General features: G+C 45.5%; 1 protein-coding gene across 7 annotated transcripts in view; it reads right to left on the bottom strand.

Annotated features, from left to right (window-relative positions):
• LOC138300721 (WASH complex subunit 2-like) overlaps positions 1-25,751 on the bottom strand; it is a 780,011-nt gene that overhangs the window by 653,043 nt on the left and 101,217 nt on the right. For all 7 annotated transcript variants that reach the window (XM_069240414.1, XM_069240416.1, XM_069240417.1 and 4 more), the window contains exons 10-12: positions 16,523-16,597; positions 15,859-15,977; positions 3,615-3,681 (exon numbers count right to left, since the gene is read on the bottom strand). In XM_069240414.1, coding sequence (XP_069096515.1) covers positions 3,615-3,681; positions 15,859-15,977; positions 16,523-16,597 — 261 coding nt within the window. The remainder of the gene's footprint in view (positions 1-3,614; positions 3,682-15,858; positions 15,978-16,522; positions 16,598-25,751) is intronic.

The following is a 25,751-nucleotide window of genomic DNA, read 5'->3' as shown; positions in this document are numbered from 1 at the left end:
TTTAATGCAGCCCATGCATTCTGATCTCTTCGAAACCAGTCGCCGTTTATTTGCCGAGTTTAGCCCCAACACGTTCTAGCACATTGCACTCCACCTAACCTTTGTTGTCTAATACAAAACCTCCCTCAAGTTTCCACAAAGGGCATATGCCACGCTGGTCATTTGTTCTTATGCCAACATCATTGATTATTCTTACTATTTCAATCCTTTTACCCTCATCACCTTCCAAGCATGCTCCACGCAAGCTCTGTAAGTTGACCCAACAATCACCAACAACCCCCCTCATCTGCCCCACCCCTACCCCTCCCTGTTGCTAGCAAGGGGAATCTCCCCCACCCTCTGGCTGTTGATGGCTGAACAGCCCAAAGGGTCTGCCCCTCCCAACTCCCCCTAACACCTTGGAGCCCATCTGGCAGCCCAGTAAGCTGAAATGATATTTAAAAAAAAAAAAAATGTGAAATAGTGAAAGAGGGATAGAAACAGAGTATTGGGATATTAACCCTCCCCAACCACAATCAAGACCCTAAGCCCAATTGCTTCTTGGAGAGTCCTAAATAAAGCTCAACTTGGAGAGGAAGAAAAAAGGAAGAAAAAAAGAAAAGGAGCGGGAAAAGAGAAAAACCAAGAGAAAAGAAACCTACGCTGAATCATTTTGCTGCTGCTTTAAGATTGCTAAGGGTCAGATAGCTTCTTGTTCTGAAAAGCAGATCAGGGTCCAGCCATTATGAATGACTAATTCTGGCCAGGTCATGTAAGAAAACCTGGGTTACCACGGCTTTGAGAGGGTCTATTAGTTGGCGCAGCATCCATCGCTTGTCTGTAGTCACCCTACATAAATCTGACCAGACAAAAACACGGGATAGCATCCACTGTAATAGGCTTGGTAGGGCACGCTTTCCCAGCGATCGCCGGCCGCAGCAAGAAGTTACCAATAAAAACCAGCAGAGGGCAAGAGTGCTCCACGCGTACTTGGGAAAGGGATTTGCTTCTATCCCAACTCATGGGTAACCGGTGTGCCCGTTGCATCTGGGAATTCCAGTCTGCCAGTTCTAGAAATGCTTTCCAGAGCAGTTGTACCATGTATTGGCAGGGATCATCCCCCTCTAACCCTGCTGGTATCAGAAACACCCGCAGATTGTTTCTTCTCAGACGGTTTTCTAAATCCTCCATCTTATATTGAAGGAGAGTCAATTGCTTATCATGCTGTATGAGAGACTGAACCGCAGCAGACCCTGCCTCCTCTAAATCCGCAACCTAATGGTGTAACTTCACCATACCTGCAAACAAAATGCACACCTTACTGTTAACTTCATCAAGAGACTGTTGTATGGCAGCATTGTCTGTTTTAACTTGCAAATAGAATTGCTGAGTCTCTGCCCGCTAGATAGCAGTTACAGTAAAATTGATTGGAGGGTTGGTTCCTGAGAGCCACTAACATCTGAAGGACCAATCTTTGCTTCTGAGGTAGGAGGAGAAAAGGAGTGATCAACACGGGGGTTCAAGATTACTAATGAGGGTAGAGCACTCTCAGAAAAAGAGAAGGCATGCTAGCATTAAGCGGGGGGAGCTGACAGTTTTTATTGTATTTTTAGCTTTGCCCACCAGAGTTGCCCAGCTCTGTAATCAACAGGACTTGGTTTCGCTGGTAAGGAGTAATTTCCTAGCCTGCCGAGACCGCAGGATACCACCTGAAGCCTGCTTGGAACCTGGTGTAAGTTTAAGGTTTTGGTTGACCCTGTAGCGCCTCAAGTGTTGCTGGGAGGTAATACAGTATTGCCATGTAGATGTGTGTTGTCAAGCAAATGCACAAGAGCGCCCTCTTCATTAACAAGACCTAGAGGACAGCCCCCACTGACCCCTCTATCTGTCACACGTCTGTTGGCAAGGTCCCCCTCCCAATGTCATCACCATTTAGATGAATGTCAAAAGTACTCACTGGGCTCTCAGGATGATCTACCGTAAGCTTTCCCGGAGCGTGATCTGGAGCTGGAGTCAGGATAACTGCTGATGTTTCATTAAATTTCCCTGCTTCACCAATGTCTGGGAGAGACAGCCAGGAGGATGTATCATTGAAAACAAGGTGAGAAGAACTGTTACTTTGTCACTGAGGCGAGTAGAGATGCAACTTTGTTGCGCTGTAGAATCAATAGCTGTCACCCGTTCAGTTACCATCGGGACCAAAACCTCTGCGGCAATGTTACACTGTGGAGAGGGCGGGGTGAGACGGGATTTCTGATCAAAGCTGCCGCCATCGATGCGCTGACCAGGGAGTACTCTCTCCAGCCCCTCTGGTTGTTCAATCAGCAGACTGTCGGCAGTACCTGACCCCAGTAGTTTAAGGATTAGGTGCCCCATACCACAAAAATGAGGCTCCATTGTTGCTAGTTGTTTGGATCGTGGCAGACTCTCCGTCGTAATGGCCCTGCTAGCCAGGTCCATGTTGTAGCAGAAACACTGCACCCTCCTCGCGGACCACCCGGACGCGTTGATGCCTTAATGCCCAACCACAGCCATCGCAGGAGTCTCACGGCTACAGCAACCCTAGGGCTCCACCATTTCATGACACATAGCTGCTATATAGACCACAATTACACTAGCATGTCGCCGGAGGATGCAAGCTGCCAGTCCAATCCACCACTGACTTTTGCTGGGCAAACCACAGAGGTTCAAGGCAAAATTAGGAGGGCATTGGGAGAGCGGTGTCCACGGAGGAATCAACCCGCCTTCTACCCACAAGCTCCGCCCACCTCATTCTATCATTTTCAAGTGCTTCTCAAGGTTGTTTCAACAGTGGTAAAATATACTGTTTAGCAAATGTTATAAAATGTACTAGGAAGGTGTTATTATGTGTATAGTGAATATATGACTGTTTGCCATGCATGGGATCTGAACTGGTATATAAATTCCCCTCACCGATGGAGGCTATATCTCTCTGTGTTAGAGTTTTTGTCAAGACATTTTGCTGGAGCTCCAGAATTGTGTGCACCCCTGGGGAGTACTTGGATCATGACTCAGGCCTTATTTCATTGTGGTGCTACTTCAACACTAAGGCTTATCATTTGTAGGGACTGCAGACTCCATGAGATGTCTTTTAGCGTCTCAGGGCTTTGTGGCGCTCATGGGTATTCAAGCTAAACCCGAGTTCCTCAGTACCCACTGTCCACCTGGGTACATATTCTATGCATGTGTTGAGTCTTTGGGGACTCTTGGGCCTCACCCAAACATATTGGTGCATTTCCTCCCCTTGCATGAAACATATCTCCTGTTCGACCTTAATCTTCTGAGTGTTATCTCCGTCATGCACGGAGTCCTACAATGTCCTCCCTAAGTAGTCAGTCAGCTACCTCCCCTGACGCAGGGTTCATGCAGCAGCTTCTGGCATTCTTGGGCAAAGATCTCAGGTTTCTAATGTCCTACCTGGAAAGGGGAGTTGGAAGTAAATACCCAAACCTTGGAGCATAGACAGACAGTTTGTTGACACCACTAGTGTAACTTTGTCAAAACCAACTCATCCTTTCTTGCAGGGGAGGAGGAAACATGATACAACAACAATTCCATTTGACTGCTTGACCATCACCATTAATAAAGCAAAACTAGCAATATCTCATTCTTACCATCATTTAACTGAGTCTTCATTTCTTTAACCTTTTTAACCCTTGGAACTTCAACAAAAAGATCATCCTAAAGGTAAAAGAAAATGATAGTTGCTTAAAAACATTTACAGAAGAAAATCAATATTTCATTTTTAGTAATTGTACATTACCAAACATTAAGGATTGTCAACGGTGTCTTAAAGCTGTACTTTGGTCCATTTGTATGTTTCAATGACCAGAAGCAACATATAGAAAGATTATCAATTAAATCTAAATTAGCTCTACGAATGAAATCATCCAATACTCAATTAGAAAACAGGGCTTTGGGTGTAGTCACACAGCAAGAGGAATAGCTATTCTATTTCAAGTTCTATGGAGCCCAATGGTCTCTTTGAGAGGGGGCAGGCACCATCTAAATGAAGAACCACCCAGCATCCTTTACAACAATGGAGCCAGTGCACCATGCCCGAGACTGGAAGTATGAACAAGAACGTAGATGATGCCTAGAAGAGGCCCTCAAGCTCCAGCAATTTCAGCTAGAGAAGTGCAGTGTGCACCTATGCACTAATCGGGCAGAAGCCATTATTGAGTTTTGGCAGAGACACCTACTGATAATTGGCGAGTGATCACCTAAGAAGTGCCATTACTGTGATGGATTTGCTGAGGAAATCCATCTGCAATGTTTAATAGAGGAGTTGGGTAGGTCTCTCTGTGTGAAATGGAGTTTAAAGCAAATACGGTCTTAGTCACAGTTTGCCCTCTGGGGTATGCCTTCATGACCAACAAGCAATCTTGAAAGGAAAGAAAAAATAAGTTAACTACCTTTGGCAATGCTTTTTTGCCTCATGGATACTATATCTAAATCTAATTGTAGATTCCTCATCTTCAGAATATCCCCAGTTCCGAGTCTGGATACAGCACATTTTTCAGCAATGCTGTTGCACACCGATGGGTGGCACTGCATTCCTCTGCACTGACTTTGTTCCACACTTGAAGTAATAAACAGTGTCAACAATAAATAACGGAGCACTCGTTACACCTTTAAATATACCGTCTTGTGCTATGGCACCTAGATAAGTTCAATTTAAGCCATCTAGTAGTGTTTTTGTCGTTGACTATTCCTCTTGAAATTAAAAGTCCAGATTTTTTTTTTAGATCAAGCTTAGGCATATTGTGGCAACTTATGTGAAATAGCGTATGAGCATCAATCTTTAATGTGGCAGTGCTTTAACGCTAGGGATGTGTTGGAACACCTTCACGACAGTTGCCTTTTTTGCATTTGAAAGTAATTAGTAGAGCACTATGCAAGCACTAACCCTGCTTTCTGACATCTGTTTCTTTCTAGTCTATGTCCACGCACTCGGATTTAGAGCCCAACAGTTATCACTCAATACCAGTATGCAGATTCCTGGATTGGGATCTTTTTTGATCAAAAGTTTACAGAACGAGGAGGTGGGAGGGTAGAGAGGGATGGTTAGATGGAGGGTCCACCAGAAAAAGCATTAGCAAAGGTAATTAACTTTTTCTTCCAATGGATGCTTCTAACCACAGAATCCTCACCTTTTAAAGTAGATACCAAAGCAGCACTACTCAATGTGTTGATTCTTGGTAGGTTCAAATCAAAATGTCCGCATGATTAAACAAGGAAAATGCCCTTTATGATGGAACTCGCAGTCAAGGCAGTAGTGTTTTGTTAATGTGTGGCCCGACACCGGGGTTGCAGCCTGACTGAATTTAAGTATAGGTACTCCACGTGTCAGCGCATTGGTAGCAGCTTTTGTTCTGGTAGAATGAGACCTCAAGCCCTTAGAGGGCTGCTTCTTCGTGAGTGTGTAGCAGACCTTGATGTACAAGACAATCCACTTTGACAAAGTCTGTTTCTGCACCTTTTTGCCTTTCTTTGCCCCAGAGAATTCTACAAATAGTTGATCATCCAATTGACGGTCTTTGGAGAGGTTGATGTAGTAACTCATATCTCTTTTAAGGATCCAACAAATAATGGAGTTTCTTCTCCTCTTTCAAGGGGTGATGAGGTGCAAAGAACTTTGGGAAAGTGCTGGATTGTCCAACATGAAAAACTGTCAGCACACTAGCGGAGCACACACTAGTGCCCGCCTAACCCAGGCTGTGCGCTATATTATGGTCAGACCCATGCTATCATAGAGGGGCTACATCCTGTCATAAAAGGAACAGCACCTATTCTGCGCGTTAGTGGTTGAGATGCCTAGCATTGTTGTGAAATGTGTTATCTGCATGCTTTCAATACTTGCACGTTGCAAGTACCAATGATTATCCTTATTGTTATAAGCAATATGTGACATGTTACTTCTGCAGGTTTGAGTGCTTGGTTTTTGGATAGGTACCAATGCATGTTCCTTTGTTAGGCCTGGGATCTCCTTTTTATGGCATGAACACTTCTGTTGTTTAGTATAACTTTCTAGTGCACTTTATTATTGAATTAAGCAAAATATGGTGGCTGTATAAAGACTGCGTTATTGAATATTCAAGCACAACCTTGAAGTGGCGTACTTATAGTGTTGCAAGCAAGTTAGTGTCTTTGCAAGATGTCATTGCAAAGGTTGTCAGAATTCATGATGTGAGTTCACTTTCAGTAGTTGAATGAATATGTTGCACAAGAGGAGACCTTGCATGGTTGATAATTATACCCAAGGCATATCTGGAAATATGTATATATTATATTTGCAAATATAGTCTGATGAAAGACTAAAGAAGGTATTGTTTTCTATTGTGAAACTAACTTTTCCTTTTTAGATTTTCTTCCCCGCCGTCCCCTTCCCAAATACCTTCCCCTTGCCAGGCCTCTCTAAACCTCAGTGCTACCAGAGCAAGGTGAGTTAGAGCTGCCTGGAGGTGGGCCTTAAATATTGTTGTGCAGATCCCGATGAAGACGGCAACTGTTACACAACTTTAGGCAAAAGGGCAATGTTGGTAAGCTCTACCATTGGTCTGGAAAAAAGGTGGCGTTGAGTGTGCTTAGAGTTCTTTAACACGATGATTCGAGGTCACCACAGCCAGAAACACAGTCTTCAAAGTGAGATGACACAATGGACTGCTGTGTATGGGTTTAAATGGCATATATAAGAGGGAACCAAATTAAGATCCCACTGTGGCATCAAAAAGTGTTTTGGAAAACACCAAGGAGTCAAACCTTTTTAAAGCCCCCATCAGAACAGTTAATCTGAACAGGGATGGTTGGTCAAGTAAGTGTAACAAGGCTGAAAAGGCCAACATATAGCCTTTAATGGTGCCCACTGCAAGTCTTTGTTGTGCCAGAGACAACACAATCAACAAGACATCCAACAGTTTGGCTTGTAACAGGTCCATACTGTGGGTGGCACACCAGGCTACAAATATGTCCCAGTGCCCGGTGTAAACAGACTTGATGTCTGCCGGCAAGGATGGCATCCACTACCTTGGAAGGAAGACTGAATGCACCCAACTAAAGCCATCCAATCTCCATACATGAAGGTGCAGATTGCGCAGGTTCAGATGCTGCTGGGTTAGGAAGTCTTCCTGAAGAGGTAGCAGAAATGTAGGACAGATGTCATGACCAGAAATTACCACACCTGCACAATTCTGCTCCACTAGGATGATTTGGGCCTGGTGTTTCCTGATCTTCAAGGCATGAGAGGTAGTGGCAAAAAGGCATACAGGAATGGTGTGCTTCACTCCATCTGGAATGCGTCTCTGAAAGAAATTTTTCGAAACTCAAGCAAGCAAAGGTGGCAGTAAACAGATCTTACCAGTGCTCTCACCATTGCTAGAAGATATCCCGGGCCACCTTGGTGTTTAACCACTACTGAAGATTCAGGATTCGCACGTAGGGAAATGCTCCAGCCAGCTCCAGAGATGCATTGCTTCCTAGCAAAGGACCTAAGACACCACCCGTTGCAGTATCTCATGGTGGTGTTGATGTTTGTGAGGACGGGAACCAGCCTTCGTTAGATGGTCAGTAGAAAGGCCTTCAGCTGCAGGTGACTGCCCACAACTCTGACAGGTTGACGAGGAGATGGGTCTCCTCAAGAGTCCAAAAACCACTGATCTCCACTTCTCCAAGATGACCTCCCTATCCCAGCAGTGACGCATCTTTCAGCACCATCAACTCTGGATGGTATGGGGAAGGGAGAGGTCTACCACTAGTCTAACTGTGGTCACCACTGCATATCCTTTGCAGTCTACTCTGAAACGTGGATGGTTTCCCTTGCTGTTGGGCCCATCAAGACTGCAGGTTCCACTGCAGAACCCACATATGACACCTGGACTTTATAGATCCTCATTTCCAATGTCATGGATATATGGTATCTGGCACTTGCCCATATATTTTTAGGAATTGAAGGAATCTTTCTTACCCTACCGAAATACAAAACCTTTATACTAATGGGTGTACAGAATGATCTGATAACATTTTGGCATTGAAGAAGTGACATCCTAGTCGTGAAAACCATGTTCGCAATACATCAATTTCAATAAAGGAAATTAACTTCTTCAAAATTGGGCACAGTCTTGTGAACCTTCATTTCTGTTGTTGGCTTCAACTATCAGGATGCAGGATGCCAAAAGGCCAAGAAACCTCATAACGTCTCCTCCACAGACTCAGAATGAGGCTGAAAAATCAGGATTATAGGTCTGGCCTTAATATTAAGAGGTTTGCCGCCATGGAGGTGATCTATGAGTGATGTGGTGAGTTAGTCTTTAACTGCCAGCCGCTGAGGTAGAGGAAAACTGGTATCCCTAATCTCCAAAGGTGAGCTGCAACCACCACTGTCACTACCCGAGGGCCACTGGTGAGGCAGAATAAGAGCATTGTAAATTAAAAATGGTCCTGGCTCAACTTATACTCCAAGCAGCATCTGTGGGACTGTAGTATGGGTACATGAAAGTAGGCACCCTGAAGGTCCAAAGCCACCACCCAAGTCCCATGGACCCAGGGCAGACAGAACCTGAGCCAGCATGAGAATGTTTAATTTGTCTTTCCTCAAGGCACTCAGAGGGTGGAAATCTATAATGGAAGAGTTGCTTCCTTCGTTCTTCAGCTCAAGGAAATAATAGGAATAACAGCAAATTACAATTTCCTTGGTTAGAATCCTCTCTAAGGCTCCTTTGGTCAGAACTTCTTGGAGCAAGATGGACAAGTGCTCCTCTGAGGTATGGCCTGATGCCGGTGGGTGGAGTGACGGGTCGAAAGGAACAGCAAGGCTCAGCCTTCATAAACAATCTAGAGGACGCACCTGTCGGAAGTTATATTTTGCCATCCCTGTAGAAAGTACCAGATCCGGTCTCTCACAAGATGGTTGCGTTCTTCTAAGGGCAAACTAAAGTGGCATGGACCCAGGTTCTGGAGGGGCAGAGGGCTGGAACGTTTCTTGCACTGAATGGCCCAGTCATTGTTCACTTGATCGGCACTCTCAACCCTGAAAGCCCTAAGGTGATTACCTTCGGGCTGTGGGCCTTGGAGTGGAAAGTGCGCCAATCCTCTGGAGTTACCTCGAAAGTGGAAAACCTTCTGAGGATACTGTCTTGCAGAGGAAGACAGGACTAGGGAAAGCACTATTGCCAGTCTTTCTTTTTTATTGATTTTGTTATTTTCAATGGCCTGCCTTCCTTTAAAGGTTTCTAAGGCCGAATTGGCTTTCTTGTCAAACAGGTAAGACCCATCAAACAGCATGTCCATTAAAGAGAACTGAATGCCTCCAGGTAAGCCCATACAACACATCCAAGCATGCCACTAAAAGCACCACATTAGTGCCATCTCTTTCAGCCAAAAGCTGATAATGTACTTTGCAACATGCTGACCATCCTGGATGGTTGGAGCCAAAGTGGCCCAAAATTCCTCAAAGACTGCCGCCAAACTCTTGTCATCCACGTCCTGTAAAGCATGGACATATCTTCCCAGTAAGTTGTTGACATTAACTTAACAAAGGGCAGGGCTGGTAAAGGAAAACATCCGCTTCTCAAAAGTTTTGACACTCTCTGCTAGGGGCAGTTGCGGGAAAGTCTGAATGACAAAACTCTGATGTAGGGTGCTCTACTTAAAGAAAAATAAAAATAAAATCAGATCCTGGAGCGCCTGCTGACCAATCTCTTTATGGAGGGAAGGGTGTCAGTCAGACCCTCATTAAATGGAAGTAAGAGCTTCAATGAAGATTGTCCAGGTTGTAAAGCCTCAGTTAGAACATTGGTTTTGTCGTGAAGCCTATTCATGGACTCATTATAGTTATGCCTCATTTCTTAGCACTCAAGAAATCACCCTATCTTTGCCTTGCAGTGTTGTACATTGCACATTTTTTTTATTTCGTCCCATTATTTTGAAAAGGTTTATGCCAGGTGTGGATTTCTGTCCATCCAGCAGTCGTTCCCAGGCTCCTACAGACATAACACAGTAGTGTTTCACTGCATCAAGCTAACATTATATATTAGGTGCTGTAGTGTGTATTTTTAGAAAGGAGAATTCTAGCAGGGCTGACTCTTCTGTGGAACTGGATTTACACTCCCCTATGAGGACTGCTTTACTATGCAAACAGAGGGACAGGGTTCTCTGCTCCCAGAGATCACAGATAATAAGAATAGTCTTCCAGTGCAGAAAATTACAGGTTAGGCTCAGTATACTAGATTTACTTTATAGTGGCACTTTTTCTGTTATACAGTTCTCTAACTGCTATTATGATTGTTTATGGTTATTGCCAGTCTTGCAATCACATCTAATTTGCTTCATAATAGACTGGTTTGGTAGCAACAAATATATTGTGTACGTTTATTGTGTATTTATTACTCCTGCGATGGATATGTATGACTGAGATAATGTATGAAAATGACTGACCTGTTTTTCCACTGTTCCCTGAGAGGGGACTACAGTTTCATGCCTTTTGGCTGGTCACTCTGTAAGGTTAGGAGGGTAAGCAAGGCACTGTGAGCTAGTCGGGTATTTTGGTATGAGAGTACTGATTTGGTAAAAGTGATGCAGACCCTGCATTCTAATGTTGAAGTGTCCCAAGGGACTGTTCTGCAAAAGCAGACTTCTTGCAGCAGTTTTGACTTCTATAGTGAATACCTTGCATAGGAGACACTCTTCTGTTGGTGGTCCACATGGGAGACCACAACCCAGCTCTGGGGAAGTCTCTAATCCACTGGTTTCTTGTCATTCCAGATATAACTTGCCATCTTCAAAATGTCAGGGAAAATACTCCTCACCATCACCATTGTCATTCCCAACAACTGGTTGGCTCTGGTCAAAATACAAACGGGAGGGTTTGGTGGAGTGCAGCTCCAAATAGAGGCATTGTTCTATCTGAATCAGAATGAACTGGGGCCGGGGGCATTCATATGGCATTGAGACTTAACCTCAGACAAACCTTGTAGGAGGCTGGATTGGCTTGTAGTGAGTACCAAGGGGTACTTACACCTTGCACCAGGCCCAGGTATCCCTTATTAGTGTAGAGGGGTGTCTAGCAGCTTAGGCTGATAGAAAAGGTAGCTTAGCAGAGCAGCTTAGGCTGAACTAGGAGACGAGTGAAGCTCCAACAGTACCACTAGTGTCAGAGCACAATATCATAAGAAAACACAATACACAGATATACTAAAAATAAAGGTACTTTATTTTTATGACAATATGCCAAAAGTATCTCAGTGAGTACCCTCAGTATGAGGATAGCAAATATACACAAGATATATGTACACAATACCAAAATATGCAGTAATAGCAATAGAAAACAGTGCAAACAATGTATAGTCACAATAGAATGCAATGGGGGCACATATGGATAGGGGCAACACAAACCATATACTCTAGAAGTGGAATGCGAACCACGAATGGACCCCAAACCTATGTGACCTTGTAGAGGGTCGCTGGGACTGTAAGACAACAGTGAGGGTTAGAAAAATAGCCCACCTCAAGACCCTGAAAAGTGGGTGCAAAGTGTACCTAAGTTCCCCAAAGAGCACAGAAGTCGTGATAGGGAAATTCTGCAGGAAAGACCAACACCTGCAATGCAACAACAATGGATTTCCAGACGAGAGTACCTGTGGAACAAGGGGACCAAGTCCAAAAGTCACGATCAAGTCGGGAGTGGGCAGATGCCCAGGAAATGCCAGCTGTGGATGCAAAGAAGCTGCCACCGGATGGTAGAAGCTGAGGATTCTGCACGAACGACAAGGGCTAGAAACTTCCCCTTTGGAGGATGGATGTCCCACGTCGTGAAGAGTCGTACAGAAGTGTTTTCCCGCAGAAAGACCGCAAACAAGCCTTGCTAGCTGCAAGGGTCGCGGTTAGGGTTTTTGGATGCTGCTGTGGCCCAGGAGGGACCAGGATGTCGCCAATTGCGTGAGGAGACAGAGGGGGCGCCCAGCAAGAGAAGGAGCCCACTCAGAAGCAAGCAGCACCCGCAGGAGTGCCGGAACAGGCACTACGAAGTGGAGTGAATCAGTTCTCACCCGAAGTTGCACAAGAGAGTCCCACGCTGCCGGAGGACAACTCAGGAGGTCGTGCAATGCAGGTTAGAGTGCCGGGGACCCAGGCTTGGCAGTGCACAAAGGAAATCCTCGGTGAGTGCACAGGAGCCGGAGTAGCTGCAAAACACGCGGTTCCCAGCAATGCAGTCTGGCGTGGAGAGGCAAGGACTTACCTCCACCAAACTTGGACTGAAGAGTCACTGGACTGTGGGAGTCACTTGGACAGAGTTGCTGAGTTCAAGGGACCTCGTTTGTTGTGCTGAGAGGAGACCCAGAGGACCGGTGATGCAGTTCTTTGGTGCCTGCGGTTGCAGGGGGAAGATTCCGTCGACCCACGGGAGATTTCTTCTGAGCTTCTAGTGCAGAGAGGAGGTAGACTACCCCCACAGCATGCACCACCAGGAAAACAGTCGAGAAGGCGGCAGGATCAGCGTTACAAGGTCGCAGTAGTCGTCTTTGCTACTTTGTTGCAGTTTTGCAGGCTTCCAGCGCGGTCAGCAGTCGATTCCTTGGCAGAAGGTGAAGAGAGAGATGCATAGGAACTCTGATGAGCTCTTGCATTCGTTATCTAAAGAATTCCCAAACGCAGAGACCCTAAATAGCCAGAAAAGGAGGTTTGGCTACCTAGGAGAGAGGATAGTCTAGCAACACCTGGAGGAGCCTATCAGAAGGAGTCTCGGACGTCACCTGCTGGCCCTGGCCACTCAGAGCAGTCCAGTGTGCCAGCAGCACCTCTGTTTCAAAGATGGCAGAGGTCTGGAGCACACTGGAGGAGCTCTGGGCACCTCCCAGGGGAGGTGCAGGTCAGGGGAGAGTTCACTCCCCTTTCCTTTGTCCAGTTTCGCGCCAGAGCAGGGCTGGGGGATCCCTGACCCGGTGTAGACTGGCTTATGCAGAAATGGGCACCATCTGTGCCCATGAAAGCATTTCCAGAGGCTGGGGGAGGCTACTCCTCCCCAGCCCTAACACCTTTTTCCAAAGGGAGAGGGTGTAACACCCTCTCTCTGAGGAAGTCCTTTGTTCTGCCTTCCTGGGCCAGGCCTGGCTGGACCCCAGGGGGGCAGAAACCTGTCTGAAGGGTTGGCAGCAGCTGCAGTGAAACCCCAGGAAAGGCAGTTTGGCAGTACCCGGGTTCTGTGCTAGAGACCCGGGGGATCATGGGATTGTCTCACGATGGCATTGGGGGGGCAATTCCATGATCTTAGACATGTTACATGGCCATATTCGGAGTTACCATTGTGAAGCTATACATAGGTAGTGACCTATGTATAGTGCACGCATGTAATGGTGTCCCCGCACTCACAAAGTCCGGGGAATTTGCCCTGAACAATGTGGGGGCACCTTGGCTAGTGCCAGGGTGCCCACACACTAAGTAACTTAGCACCCAACCTTTACCAGGTAAAGGTTAGACATATAGGTAACTTATAAGTTACTTAAGTGCAGTGGTAAATGGCTGTGAAATAACGTGGACGTTATTTCTCTCAGGCTGCAGTGGCAGGCCTGTGTAAGAATTGTGAGAGCTCCCTATGGGTGGCACAAGAAATGCTGCAGCCCATAGGGATCTCCTGGAACCCCAATACCCTGGGTACCTCAGTACCATATACTAGGGAATTATAAGGGTGTTCCAGTATGCCAATGTAAATTGGTGAAATTGGTCACTAGCCTGTTAGTGACAATTTGTACAGAGAGAGCATAACCACTGAGGTTCTGGTTAGCAGAGCCTCAGTGAGACAGTTGGGCATCACACAGGGAACACATACATATAGGTCACAAACTTATGAGCACTGGGGTCCTGACTAGCAGGGTCCCAGTGACACATAACAAACATACTGAAAACATGGGGTTTTCACTATGAGTACTGAGCCCTGGCTAGCAGGATCCCAGTGAGACAGTGAAAACACCCTGACATACACTCACAAACAGGCCAAAAGTGGGGGTAACAAGGCTAGAAAGAGGCTACTTTCTCACAAACCTGAGATGGATTCAGTTCAGAGTCCGATAGGATGATAGGGACAGAGTCATCCTCTGGCGCCAGTGGCATGGATGCTCGCACTGATGTCTCGGGGACAAGTGTGGATTTTTGTGGCAGACTGAAAGTCATCTCGGCGCCAACATGGAACCAGAGGAAGGTTCTGGAGATTCAGACTGCACTGAGGTCTGACCCACCAGTGATCTCTAGTATCGAGGTCTCCTTGCATCCTTGGGGCCTGAAGGCACACCAGAGAGAGAATATTTGCAACATGGCCACTCTGAATGTCCCAATCTGATGCAACGTCAGACAGAACTGGAACCTCGAGGTGCATCGGGTTCAATTACGGAATCTGCTCTTTAGCAGGGGACCAAAAGAAGAATGAGGCATCATGAAAGAAGCCGACGTCAGTGGCAGCACTTATATGCGACTCTGTCACTTGCTGGGTGGAAAAGAGTCAGCGCAGAACCACACAATGATGTCTACCCGCATGCGGGAGCAATGTTCAGAAAATCTTCTGTATCCAGCCCAGAGCCTGAGGACAGTCTAAAAGAGAGTAATCCGTGGTTAGAATTATTCATCTAAGTAACCGCTTTCTGTTCCAGATGCGCAGGAGGAAAAGTGGCATGAAGGAGGCCAAGTGGCATTAAAGTGGCTACAGATGACACAGCTGCACAGAACCTGGTAGAGGAAACAAAGAGGGGGACAGTGATGGCTATTCAAAGTCCAGTCAAGAAGCTGGAGAAAGTGAAAAAAAAAAAAACACATTTGGAGAAGGTGCAGCAAAGGATGGACTCGGCTGAAACTGCAGAGTCAGCCTTGGACACCAGGATGCAAGGAAAGAAACGGATGCTGTGGAAAAAGGTCTTTAAGGTCCACTGATGTTTTAGACAAGGGAATGGGGAGATAAGCTATTATCTGAGATCATGACTTCGATGCTGGAAAAGGCAAGAAGAGTGGCATACGTTATGGTATTAAGCTTTGCCTCTTGCACAACTCATGAAGATACACTAACAATGGTGGATTTTGTTTTGCTGAACATATATCTTCTCTAAGTTATTCCGGTACTGCTTTGTTGAAGTAGTGTTATAGACTTCCAAATAGACTATGTACTTCTGAAAAATCTAAAGCAAACTAAAATCTAAAACATAACTCTGGAAGAGTGGTATATTTCCAGAAATGACCTATACTGTTTTCTTTGTTGAAAAACGTATTTGTCTATATACCCTTGAAAGCTATTAATGTAACCTTTCCATTTTCATCTTGGACTGTTTCTAAATTTTTTGGGATTAGCTTCACAAGTCTTTGTGGGTGAAAATAAGTATGCAAAGTGTTTTGAATACTTACAAATGACATGTACATTCCTGGATGTTCTAAGCATTTGCATACCTAGTCTCAAACAGCTGTCACTACTCCTTTCCATCTTATAACTCTAAATTCACAATAGTACGAAAATTAGGTACATCATAATCCTGCAATACTTGAGTTAATTAGCATGTGGAAATAAATACGCAATCAAAACTTTTCCATGCATATTTAGAATAAGACAAAGATGATTTCAAAGTTATGGGGAAACAATTTATATTCCTTATTAAAAATGAAAAATACCCTATCTACATAGACAGATGTGCACAGACCCTTGCACAATTTCCCACACCTTCCTCCCCTTTCTGGTTGCTTTAACACAGAGCATACAGCATAAGAACAGAAGAAAGAGTTATTTATGTGAAACAGACCAGAGTTTCATGTTTCTTTCATGTTCTTATGTGCAGGACCTTTACCTCTGCTCTCCAATGTACATCTTTTTTGCTGGACACCTTATTTACTAACCTCGTCATCATCAAACAATCCGGTCCCACCACTAAACAAGCCTCCTTGAGTCCCAAAAGGAGAGAAATCTTCATTTGTTAACTCTGGGGGTTTGAACAGGACGTCATCTTCATCTTCATCTATGAAGAAATTAAAAAAAAAAAAACACTAAGAACCACACATACCATAAGGCTTCCACTACCTAAATGTGGTATCCAGTGGAGAGTAAAACATTTGGGAACACTGTACTGTATGGTTATGTTTCTAATCACCCACAGCAATACAAATAACTTAACTATACTAAGCTGTATTGCCCTGATTACTGCTAAAATTAACTACTTGTGCACTGGAAAGAGTTTAGTAAAACTCCCCACAATGCAACAATTACCACAATTGTGATGTGGTATTTCCCCTTTCTTATATTATAAAAACACAAATAGATGGAGCACAAGAAGCAGCTACCTTTTTTAAGTGTGTTTATACATGTATTCATCATACGGTCTGTCAATTAAGGTGTCTGTAATAATTATCATTTCAAACTTACACATTGAATGTTCACAGTTCATTATAAGGATTAAATGACTGTGATAAAAGAAAATCAACCCAATGATTATGCAGTTTTAGAACAGTATCAAGTTTTCTATAGTCACCATAATAGGGAAATGTTACACACAAATTTACTCACCACCCGATGAAGCTTTCCTCATTTCTTTTTTTTCTTTCACTTGTTTTTTATGTACGGATTCCACAGATGGTGGAGCTTAAAAATAAAAGGAAATATAAATAATCAAATAATCTAGTATGCATTTGAAAAACAATGGCATGCCTGCAGTTTCTCATTATCTTCAACAACAACATACAAATGTATCTGATATAGGACTAAACCTTTTCTTTACACCAATTGCACGCTGATTTTTGCACAAAGTGGATACGTATTTCTGTAGCATGTTTAAAGCACAGTAAAATAATAGCTGGAGGAAAAACAACACAGTCATTGTCTAAAGGTTACCGCAGCAACTGCAGAGCTGTGAGAGCATGGAAGGAACTCTGCATACTTTACACATTTTGTTTTGTCAGGGATACCCACATATTTCAAGATGAGGAAAGACCGACTCCAGCCCAGTGTTGAACATGAGAAAGGTCACAGCGTTTCACTGAGAATGGAAAATCTGTTACAAATAGAACTTCGATTTCCATCTCAATTTTAAATTCAATAAAAGAGGGAGGCTGCCAATATCCCGGGTTTAGCGAACTGCCTGGAGGATGCCAATGTACCCATACACCTGAAGTGCCAGTCACGACATGTAGGAGATCCAAAATAAAGGTATCTTTTGTGTTGGGTTTGTGATCTCTACTTCCGAAATAACAGCCTGCTTGTGCACTCTCCCTATTCCCTTCCCACAGTTCTGCTTACCTGGTGGTTGGTAGAGGTTTCCAGCCCATTTTCCGTATCCCTAGTGCAAGTTTCACATGCCAAGGTGAAAGTCCTATCTACTGTTTCCAGTGTTGTAGGCATCTCCCATGACAATGAGAGCACAAACAGCATACCTCCTGAGGCTACTGCACCTTTTCTTGTAGGATCTTATACTCCTCTCTGAACTTAGGATGGGGTTCTTGTTTTTGGACTCTCCTTGTGCCCAATGTTGGTATTGATGTGCCCAGAGCATGTTTGTTGATTGCTTCCTTGCTTTGGCTCTGCACTCCATATGCCCCTTCACATCTTGGAGTAGAGTCCTGTCCCATGCGCTTCCTTGTGCTCCATGCTGGCAACATTTTGTGGCTTGGGCTGTTTGTTTCCTTGCTTCTTGTTTTACATCCTTCATCTGACATGTCTTCTGGAGTTTTTGCATTTAGGTGGCTTCATTTGTGTTCAAATGGGGGTAGGCACACCTTTGTGGGTAGCATGCATTTTTGTCAACAACTCAGCTCATCTCCTTCTGAATATATGGGCCCTGGCCTGTATGAGTGTGCTTTCCCGTAGGGCATTTTGGGGATTTAAATTCTTCTTTGTTGTCACAAGTTATTTGGCAAGAGATGGAGGGGGCATAGGGTAACACTACAACAAGTGGAGTATCCCTTGCCTTACAAGAGAAGTTCCTATCCCACGAGGAAACCTAAAGTTTAATAAAGCAATGGAAATCCTTTTTTTTTTTTTTTGTATGTCCCTTACTCTTTCTAATAGTTGCATTGTTCATCATCAGGTCCACTGTGGCCCCTAAAAGCCACGATGGGCTCAACCGTATTCCAGGGAGCTATTGATATTTTGTTTTATAGGGAGACTATACATGAATAAAAATACCTCAGACAGACCTAGGTATCCCTTTATTAGTGGTCTGAGTGGCTATGGGTTAAAAAAATGAAATGGTATTTTAGTGGGGTCTCTTAGGACATAATGGTCTTATGACCCTAAAATGATCGTCGACATGATTCAGCCCCAATTCTAAGGCTTGTCCAGCGCTTTCTTCAGGAGGTAATTATATTAGTTGCTCCAGTTTTCTATACATTCACTTCTAGTGGTCTGTATATATAGCATGCAGTGCCAAAATTGTATGCAAGTAGAGTTTATACACTCACCTCAATGTAAGATCACTGCTCCCCAATTGGAATAATGGTCCTGCCACTATGAGGTGTGTAGTCACACAGTCCTCGAGGGTAGCATGTCTCACCAACACCTACTTTTGTGCCAGCACTCTCTCAGCTCATGCTAAATTTGTTTGCCAGGGCACAGGGTAGAAAGGGCTACTGTGCCCCAAATGTGTTGGTTGAGGTAGTTCGCAACTGGTCCTTCCTATTATGGCTCTGCAATCTGAGCAAAGTACACTTGTTCAGCATTTTGCTCACAGTGAAGAAAGGGTCAGCAGTCAGGGGCTTCGCAGGAAGGTAGCACAGAGAGTTAAGGGGGCCCGATCTGTGTTGAGATCATTTGCCACTGGTGTCCTGGGGGTCCTTCCTACTATGACTCTACAACCTGTGACAAGTACACTAGTTCTGCATTTAGCTATCAGGCTAGGAAGGGTGAGTAGTCCAGAGCTTCTCAGGGAGGTAGTGTGGGAGAGAGAGCTCAGAATTCAAACATCAAACAGACAAATTAATACAGTGTTCACTCTTAGTAATAAAAAAAAATGGAGCTTTACTTTAGACACAGACCGGGATGATAAGCAGCACAGAAGGCCTTCTTGGCAGACGCCTGGTAGATGCTATCTCCAGCCCAGGCTAAGACAGGGTCTTATTGAGGGGAGTTGCAACCTACAGGCTGGGAACACATGGGGGTTTGTCATCTGGTAGGTACAGCTCTGGGCCATAATCAGGATTCCACAAGGAAGGCAGCTTCTCTATTGAGGTTGCTTGGATCCAAGCAGCATCATCATCAGGCCTTCAGATGTAGCAGGGGTGCCGTACAGCCAATGGTTACTACTCTGGATTTATTTATATAAGCTGTCCACTGTGAGGACCACAACGGGGAGAACGTCAACTTCAATTCTACTCCCAAAGTCAGTCAGCAACGTATGTGTCAGGATGTTGGGAACCCATCTAGCTTTTTCTCCTCAATAGGTTCTCTTCCAGCCAGGACAGGCATTCACCCTACTAGGCACTGCCCTTCTGTCTCTAGCAACATGTCCAGGTTTCATTTGATGGCCCCTCACACCTCTGGGAGACTCTCCGTTGTGCATACACCAACCATGGCCACACAGCAGCTCTCCGACTAGTCTGAGGAGCACTCTTTTCCTTGGTCAAGAAGAACTTGGAACTGTAACATAATGGGGTGGTTTGTTTTCTACTTATATGCCTGATTTACAAACATTAGCTATGGATGCACTGTGCATGGGATCAGAACAACCAGAGTTGGTTCATTCTCTTTTACATCTAATTTTCATGTTTCTCCTCAGGCAGCCCCTGTGGAAGGTGGTGACTCTCACAGCAGGTAGCAACAGGGCTGGCTCCAAGCATGAGTATCCAAAGTAAGTGCACAATGAAGTATGAGATCTCTGCACATGACTGTCAACAGCCTTCCTGAAGCAGTAATGAGGGAGAGACAAAAGGGCAGGATCTGCCATGAAACTGCCTCCACTTAAACAACAGAAACTAAAGTCCGACCCATTACTGCTATTATCTATGGCAGTGCTTAGGAGGAATCAGTAGCCTTTTGCTAACAGGGTTTTTAACTACATTTTTACAATATCTTCATACTCCCACACTTCGTGTTTGGATTTTCTGCTACAAGTATGCAGTCGGTACACTTGCCCTGTCTGGGGAAGTGGAATCACCTTCCAACTTGAACCATACTAAACCAAGGACCATCCAAAATGGGCCCCACTGGTCTTAATATTCGGGAGTTTTGCTAACATACATGTGCTACACAGTTACTGCACATAAATACACTCAACAGGCACAAGGAAAGTTAGCACAAAATTCTGGAGGTTACAAAACAGCAGAAATTTATAAGAGTATAAGAGGGTGTCACTACTCTTTCTCTACTTGACACACAGAAAAAACTCTGGCTGCACTACTTGATTACAAAAACACAGTACACTCCCACCACCCATTTATGTGATTCACCCAGGACATTGACAGGAGTCCTACACATACCACTTATGATGGCCTACATTGTGTGCATCCAGGATACAGAAAAGGTTCTGTACTTCGATTACCAAGGACAGGCCTGCACATACTAGGTTACGGCGATATAAGTGGCAAAATAAAATTTACAAAAAAGAATACGATATTCACAAGGAGTCGGGTACTCAGGACTCATCCCAGTCCCAACACCTGATCTGTGTAATCTAGTAAGCTATCTTCTGCTTTCTGTGAGATTCGGCTGCTCCTTTATCGGTGACCTGTGTTTGGGTACTCAATTTGGCTATCCTTTGGCTCTGGCTTAGGCTGGTGAGCTCATTTCCCACAATCCCTTGTTGTAGGTGTGAAGCTTGTTTGTGACCCTCCTCCTACATGTGCCTAGGGTCTTGTAGTAAGGTGGCTCTTTATAGGATATATCAAAATGAGATATACCATACAAACAGTCCAGGGGATCCCTTACTAGTGGACAGGGGCTTGCTCTAGCAATACTAAGGTGCTCTCTTTAGGGGGTATTGTGTTGAGAAGCCTTAGGCTTATCAGACAGGAGTGTTAGACATCTGTAAATACACACACAGTCAAATGAGACACACAACTCAATAAGGAGATCCACAACAATTTACAAAAATAACAAGTATCTTTAGATATGTTTTGGCACCAGAACCAATACGATCAGGTAAGTACATTTTGCAAGAGAAATCTTTAAAGTGTAGAAAATTCAACAGAGCAATTCTTAAAAGCTGCAATGTTATCTTATGGAGAAACAACAAATACGGCAAACAGGTACAGTACAGTACAGTACAGTACAGTGACATATGGGACCAATCTTCTGGACTTAAGGTAAGTACTGGGCAAGGGTCAGGGCCACACCAACGTGTCACACCAGATGGTACTTGGGCGGTCAGGTGCAGAGGTGTAATACAGCTTTGGGTACACAATGTTAGTCAATGGAGATCGGTCCATATGGAAAGAGCCTACGGGTTAGGACTGGGTGCGATGCTTGGGGACGGCGCGGAGCCTCCGAGGTATCCGACTCCCAGCGACACCGAAATCGACGCACAGGACGCCCTGAACCAGAAATACGTCTCGGACCGAGGGCGGAGGCCTCCTCCCTTTGCCCGAAGAAGTGGAGCACGTAGCAACAAAGAAAGTCGGGCCCAAGGACACCGCGCCGGGAGACAAAGAAAGGAACGGAAGGCTATCAAATTAAGTCTGGGCCCCAGGGGGACTCACGAGGCACCGGGACGGCCCTCGTGCATCGGCGCTATGGGGTAAACACGGCAAGCGGTTGCATCACCTCCACAAGCGCAGGAGAGGAGGGGAAGACAGGCGGCCACGCCGGAGTGGAGCCCTGCTGACACCTACCCCCATATTACTGAAAGGAAACAAGTATAGAATAATAAGAAAAAAAATAATTTTAAAAGACTATGAGGCACAGACCACATTGGGGGAATCTGAAACAACACGGTCCCAGAGGGCCCTACCCCCCCTCCAAGAGGATTATATAAGTCTCTACTGCCGCTAAAGAAGGGGAACTGAGAACTTTCCCCCCCTACTCGCACTGTGACTGCTATTGAGGCGGATCAGAGGCTACAAACAGAAACACCGGTCTTCCCCCCACTTCTCGCTCCCCTCCAAAACCTTAATAATATAACAGCAGGAAACACTGCGAAACACACAGACATTGGTACTCGGAGGCCTGCCTAACCCTGAACTGCGCAACATTGAGGAGGGGTGACGCACTTACACCAGGCTGACTTAAGTGGCCCCAACACCAAGACAAACAAGGCAAATTTCTTGAAAACTGCCACCTGATGATGCAACAACATTATTGACCAGTACACAGGGTACCCCATCGGTACACGAAATAAGTGGCGACCAGACAACGCAGAAACGAGGCAGAGCGGCAGGACACAAAAGTATCTGGATTTTGTCTTGGCACTTTAAAGGGGCACAAAATACGACGAGACCCGCACAGCTGCTGAGTTGCTTAATAGGAAAGGTAACCAAGGGCAAACATGGTTAAACCAAAACCACAGAGAGTACACACTAATGCAGAGGCAGGGACCCCCCTCTCTGAAGGAGATCCGGGGAATCAAGCTAATGCCCTGCAAAGGATGTCCGAAACCCTGGCCACTCACTCTGCGCAATTTGATAAAGTGCTGCAGGCAGTATTGGACACAAAGACATCACTGGAAGGGAAAATAGACTCGATGGTCCTGGAAGTCAATCTCCTCCGCGCGGACCATCGGAAACTAGCAGATAGAGTCACCATCACTGAATCTGAACTCGAAACCGACCCAACCAGCAATATGTGAAATGAAGGCTCAAATTAAACAAATGGAAAACGAAATAAAATTACTACAACGGAGAGCCGAGGACGCTGAGGGCCGCTCACGTAGAAATAATGTCAAATTCCTTGGAATACCGGAACGTGCAGAGCTCCCTAACGCTGAACATTTCATGGAGCAATGGCTCAAAGACACGGTGCTACACCAGATCGCACCATCGATGCTAGTAATAGAGCGCGCACACCGAGTCCCAGGCGGACCGCCCAGGCCGGGTGCTCCGCTTCGCCCGCTGATAGCAAGATTCCTAAATTATCGAGACAGAGATCAAGTGCTGCAAGGCTTCCGGACTCAATGCCCCGTCCGCATGGAGAACACTGAGGTTACAGCATACCTGGACTAAGCGATGGAAGTCCAACGTAAACGGGCCACTTTTATCAAAGTGAAACAGGTACTTCGTGACAAGAACATCACATACTCTCTCTTGGTCCCGGCCCGAATGAGAGTGATAGATGGCGACAGGACCCTCTTTTTTTCCATCGGCGGAGGATGTGTGGGCCTGGCTGCACGCCAAGGGGCTGGTCGATCCCGTACGTGAACCTGACGGCAATGAAGAATGGCTGGTACTGCATCCCCATCAGAAGAAAACTAACTTCGGGATAAAAACACGCCCCTCAAAGTTACAGGCCACGGATGTGCAGGCACAAGCCCTCAAAGAGGCAAATACATTCGTAACAACACAAACACTGATCAGAAATGAAAATAGAGAAACTGACTCAAACTCTTCACATGGCCTTCTAGGTCCCCCACTGTCACCACTAATATTTGGCCCCGATCTAACACCTCGCACGGCAGATGACATATGAAACAAAGAAAGAGGACTCAGAAACGCCAAACCCTGACGTACACAGTGACAAAAGAAGGGGAGGAGACACAAAGGCCCCGGAACTCCAGCGCAGACAAGGACATCAAGGCGCAATGACTCAGATATACTACACCCCCCCTGGTCGGGAGGACAGCCGACGGGGACACAGACATACACACTGTATCAGCCTTAACTCGAAAGCTGAATGAGGTCGGGATACCGGACAACCGGACTGTTAGGGGAATTTGTTTATCTGCGTGGGCCAAGACTACTCGTACACCAAGAATCTCATCAACCACGCCTCCACACCCACATGGGTTACCGAATGGACCATAAACTGAGTAACGTACTGAAGGCACCGGTTGTGCCGCACAGCTGGTTATGGTTTTGGTTATTGTTAATTTTACTACGCCATTATGCTTTCCTCAAAACGTGCCATGCAATATGGGCTCGAGGAAAGGAGGTGATAAGGGGGGGGGTGGGGGGGGGGGAGAGGAACATTGCACTAACAGGGACTACCGACTAGGGGGAGGGGACCGTGGTGGAAGATTAACTCGATATCATGGCCACATATAACTTCTTAACCTGGAACGTAAGGGGGATGGCTCATACCTCCAAATGTTGCAGAATATATAATCACCTAAAACGCCATTCAATACATATAGCACTACTCAAAGAAACCCAACTCACGACTGACGAACTGGGCAGAATAGGCAGACAGTGGATGGGTACGATATATGGTACGGAAACATCGGCATATACAAGGGAAGTACTAATATGGATAGCCCCCAGGATAGCATTCACAGTTCAACACAAGCAAATAGATAAGGACGGGAGGTATGTCCATTTTAGAGGAGTATTAAACGGGAACAGTTATCCATAACAGGAATATACGCACCCAATATCAAGCAGGGAGATTTCCTGCTATCTACTTATGCAGCTCTATCATGGGACCCATCAATACCCAACATATGGGGGGGAGATTTCAATTGCGTACCAGACGTATGTATGGACCGATCTCACCTCCCACTTGAGGGCGCTCAGAGTAGAAGACTCTCACAATCGCTATGGATGTGGCTGACAGAAAGGAGGTTACATGATTTATGAAGGAGGTTACACCCCGCAGGTAGGGAGTACTCCTTCTCCCCCGTACACCAACTCCACACTCGGATAGACCTGCTACTATGTTCGAGTGAATTAACTCAATCCTTAGTCAAGTCATCATACTTAGCTAAAACTATATCAGACCATTGCCCATTGATGGCATCAGTGCAATGGGGCAGGTTGCCCACACGCACTCCTACCTGGCGGTTACAGACGTCCCTGCTGAGAGACCCCCCCCCTTCAGAACCGAGATAGTAGAGGGAATAGACTCATATTTTAAAATAAATACAAACTCAGCAACATCAAGGGCAGTGGAATGGGGCGGACACAAGGTAGTAATAAGAGGTGTATGCATGGCGGCGTCTGGCGGAGTTCTCAAAACACTAAACGCAGAACTGAGTAAGATCGAGAAGAGAGTATGGGAAGCAGAGAGGGTGATGGAAAGGGACGGAGGGGACGGGGGAATATGAGTGAACGGAAAAAACGATGGGTCGAAACCGATACGCGTTTACGTAAATTGGATTACCGACACCACACGGCACGATTACATGCCGATGGGGATCGCTCCAGCAGGTTGTTGTCCTGGCTGGTGAAGGGAGGACAACAACAATTCACTATAAACGCTATCCGGTTAGATGAAGGAAACATCATAAATACACAACAGGAGATCAACAAGGCCTTTAGGAAATATTATGCCACTCTGTACAGTCCAGGTCCCCCCCTCCCAAAGAGCAGATGAGGGAGTTCTTTCAGACAATTCAATTAACCCAGTTGACGGAGCCACAATTGCAAGACGTGGAGAAGCCCATAGAGCTGGTTAGATCCAGCAAGCTTTGAAACAAATGGCTCATAATAAAGCCCCAGGGGGGGATTGGCTCCCGGCAGAGTATTATCAGGTCGTCGCAACGCAAACAATAACACCATACCTGGAAATGCTGAAAGAAGCATATGAGCGTGGCCACCTCCCAGAATCACAACGGGAAGCAATCATAGTAGTCCTACACAAAAAAGGGCGTGACCCACTGGATGTCCGGTCCTATCGACCCCTGTCTTTATTGAACTCCGACTGTATATTGTTAGGAAAA

This window comes from Pleurodeles waltl, chromosome 6 (genome assembly GCF_031143425.1).
Source record: "Pleurodeles waltl isolate 20211129_DDA chromosome 6, aPleWal1.hap1.20221129, whole genome shotgun sequence".
Taxonomy (NCBI): domain Eukaryota; kingdom Metazoa; phylum Chordata; class Amphibia; order Caudata; family Salamandridae; genus Pleurodeles; species Pleurodeles waltl.
This window is presented reverse-complemented; position numbering and strand designations above follow the sequence as displayed.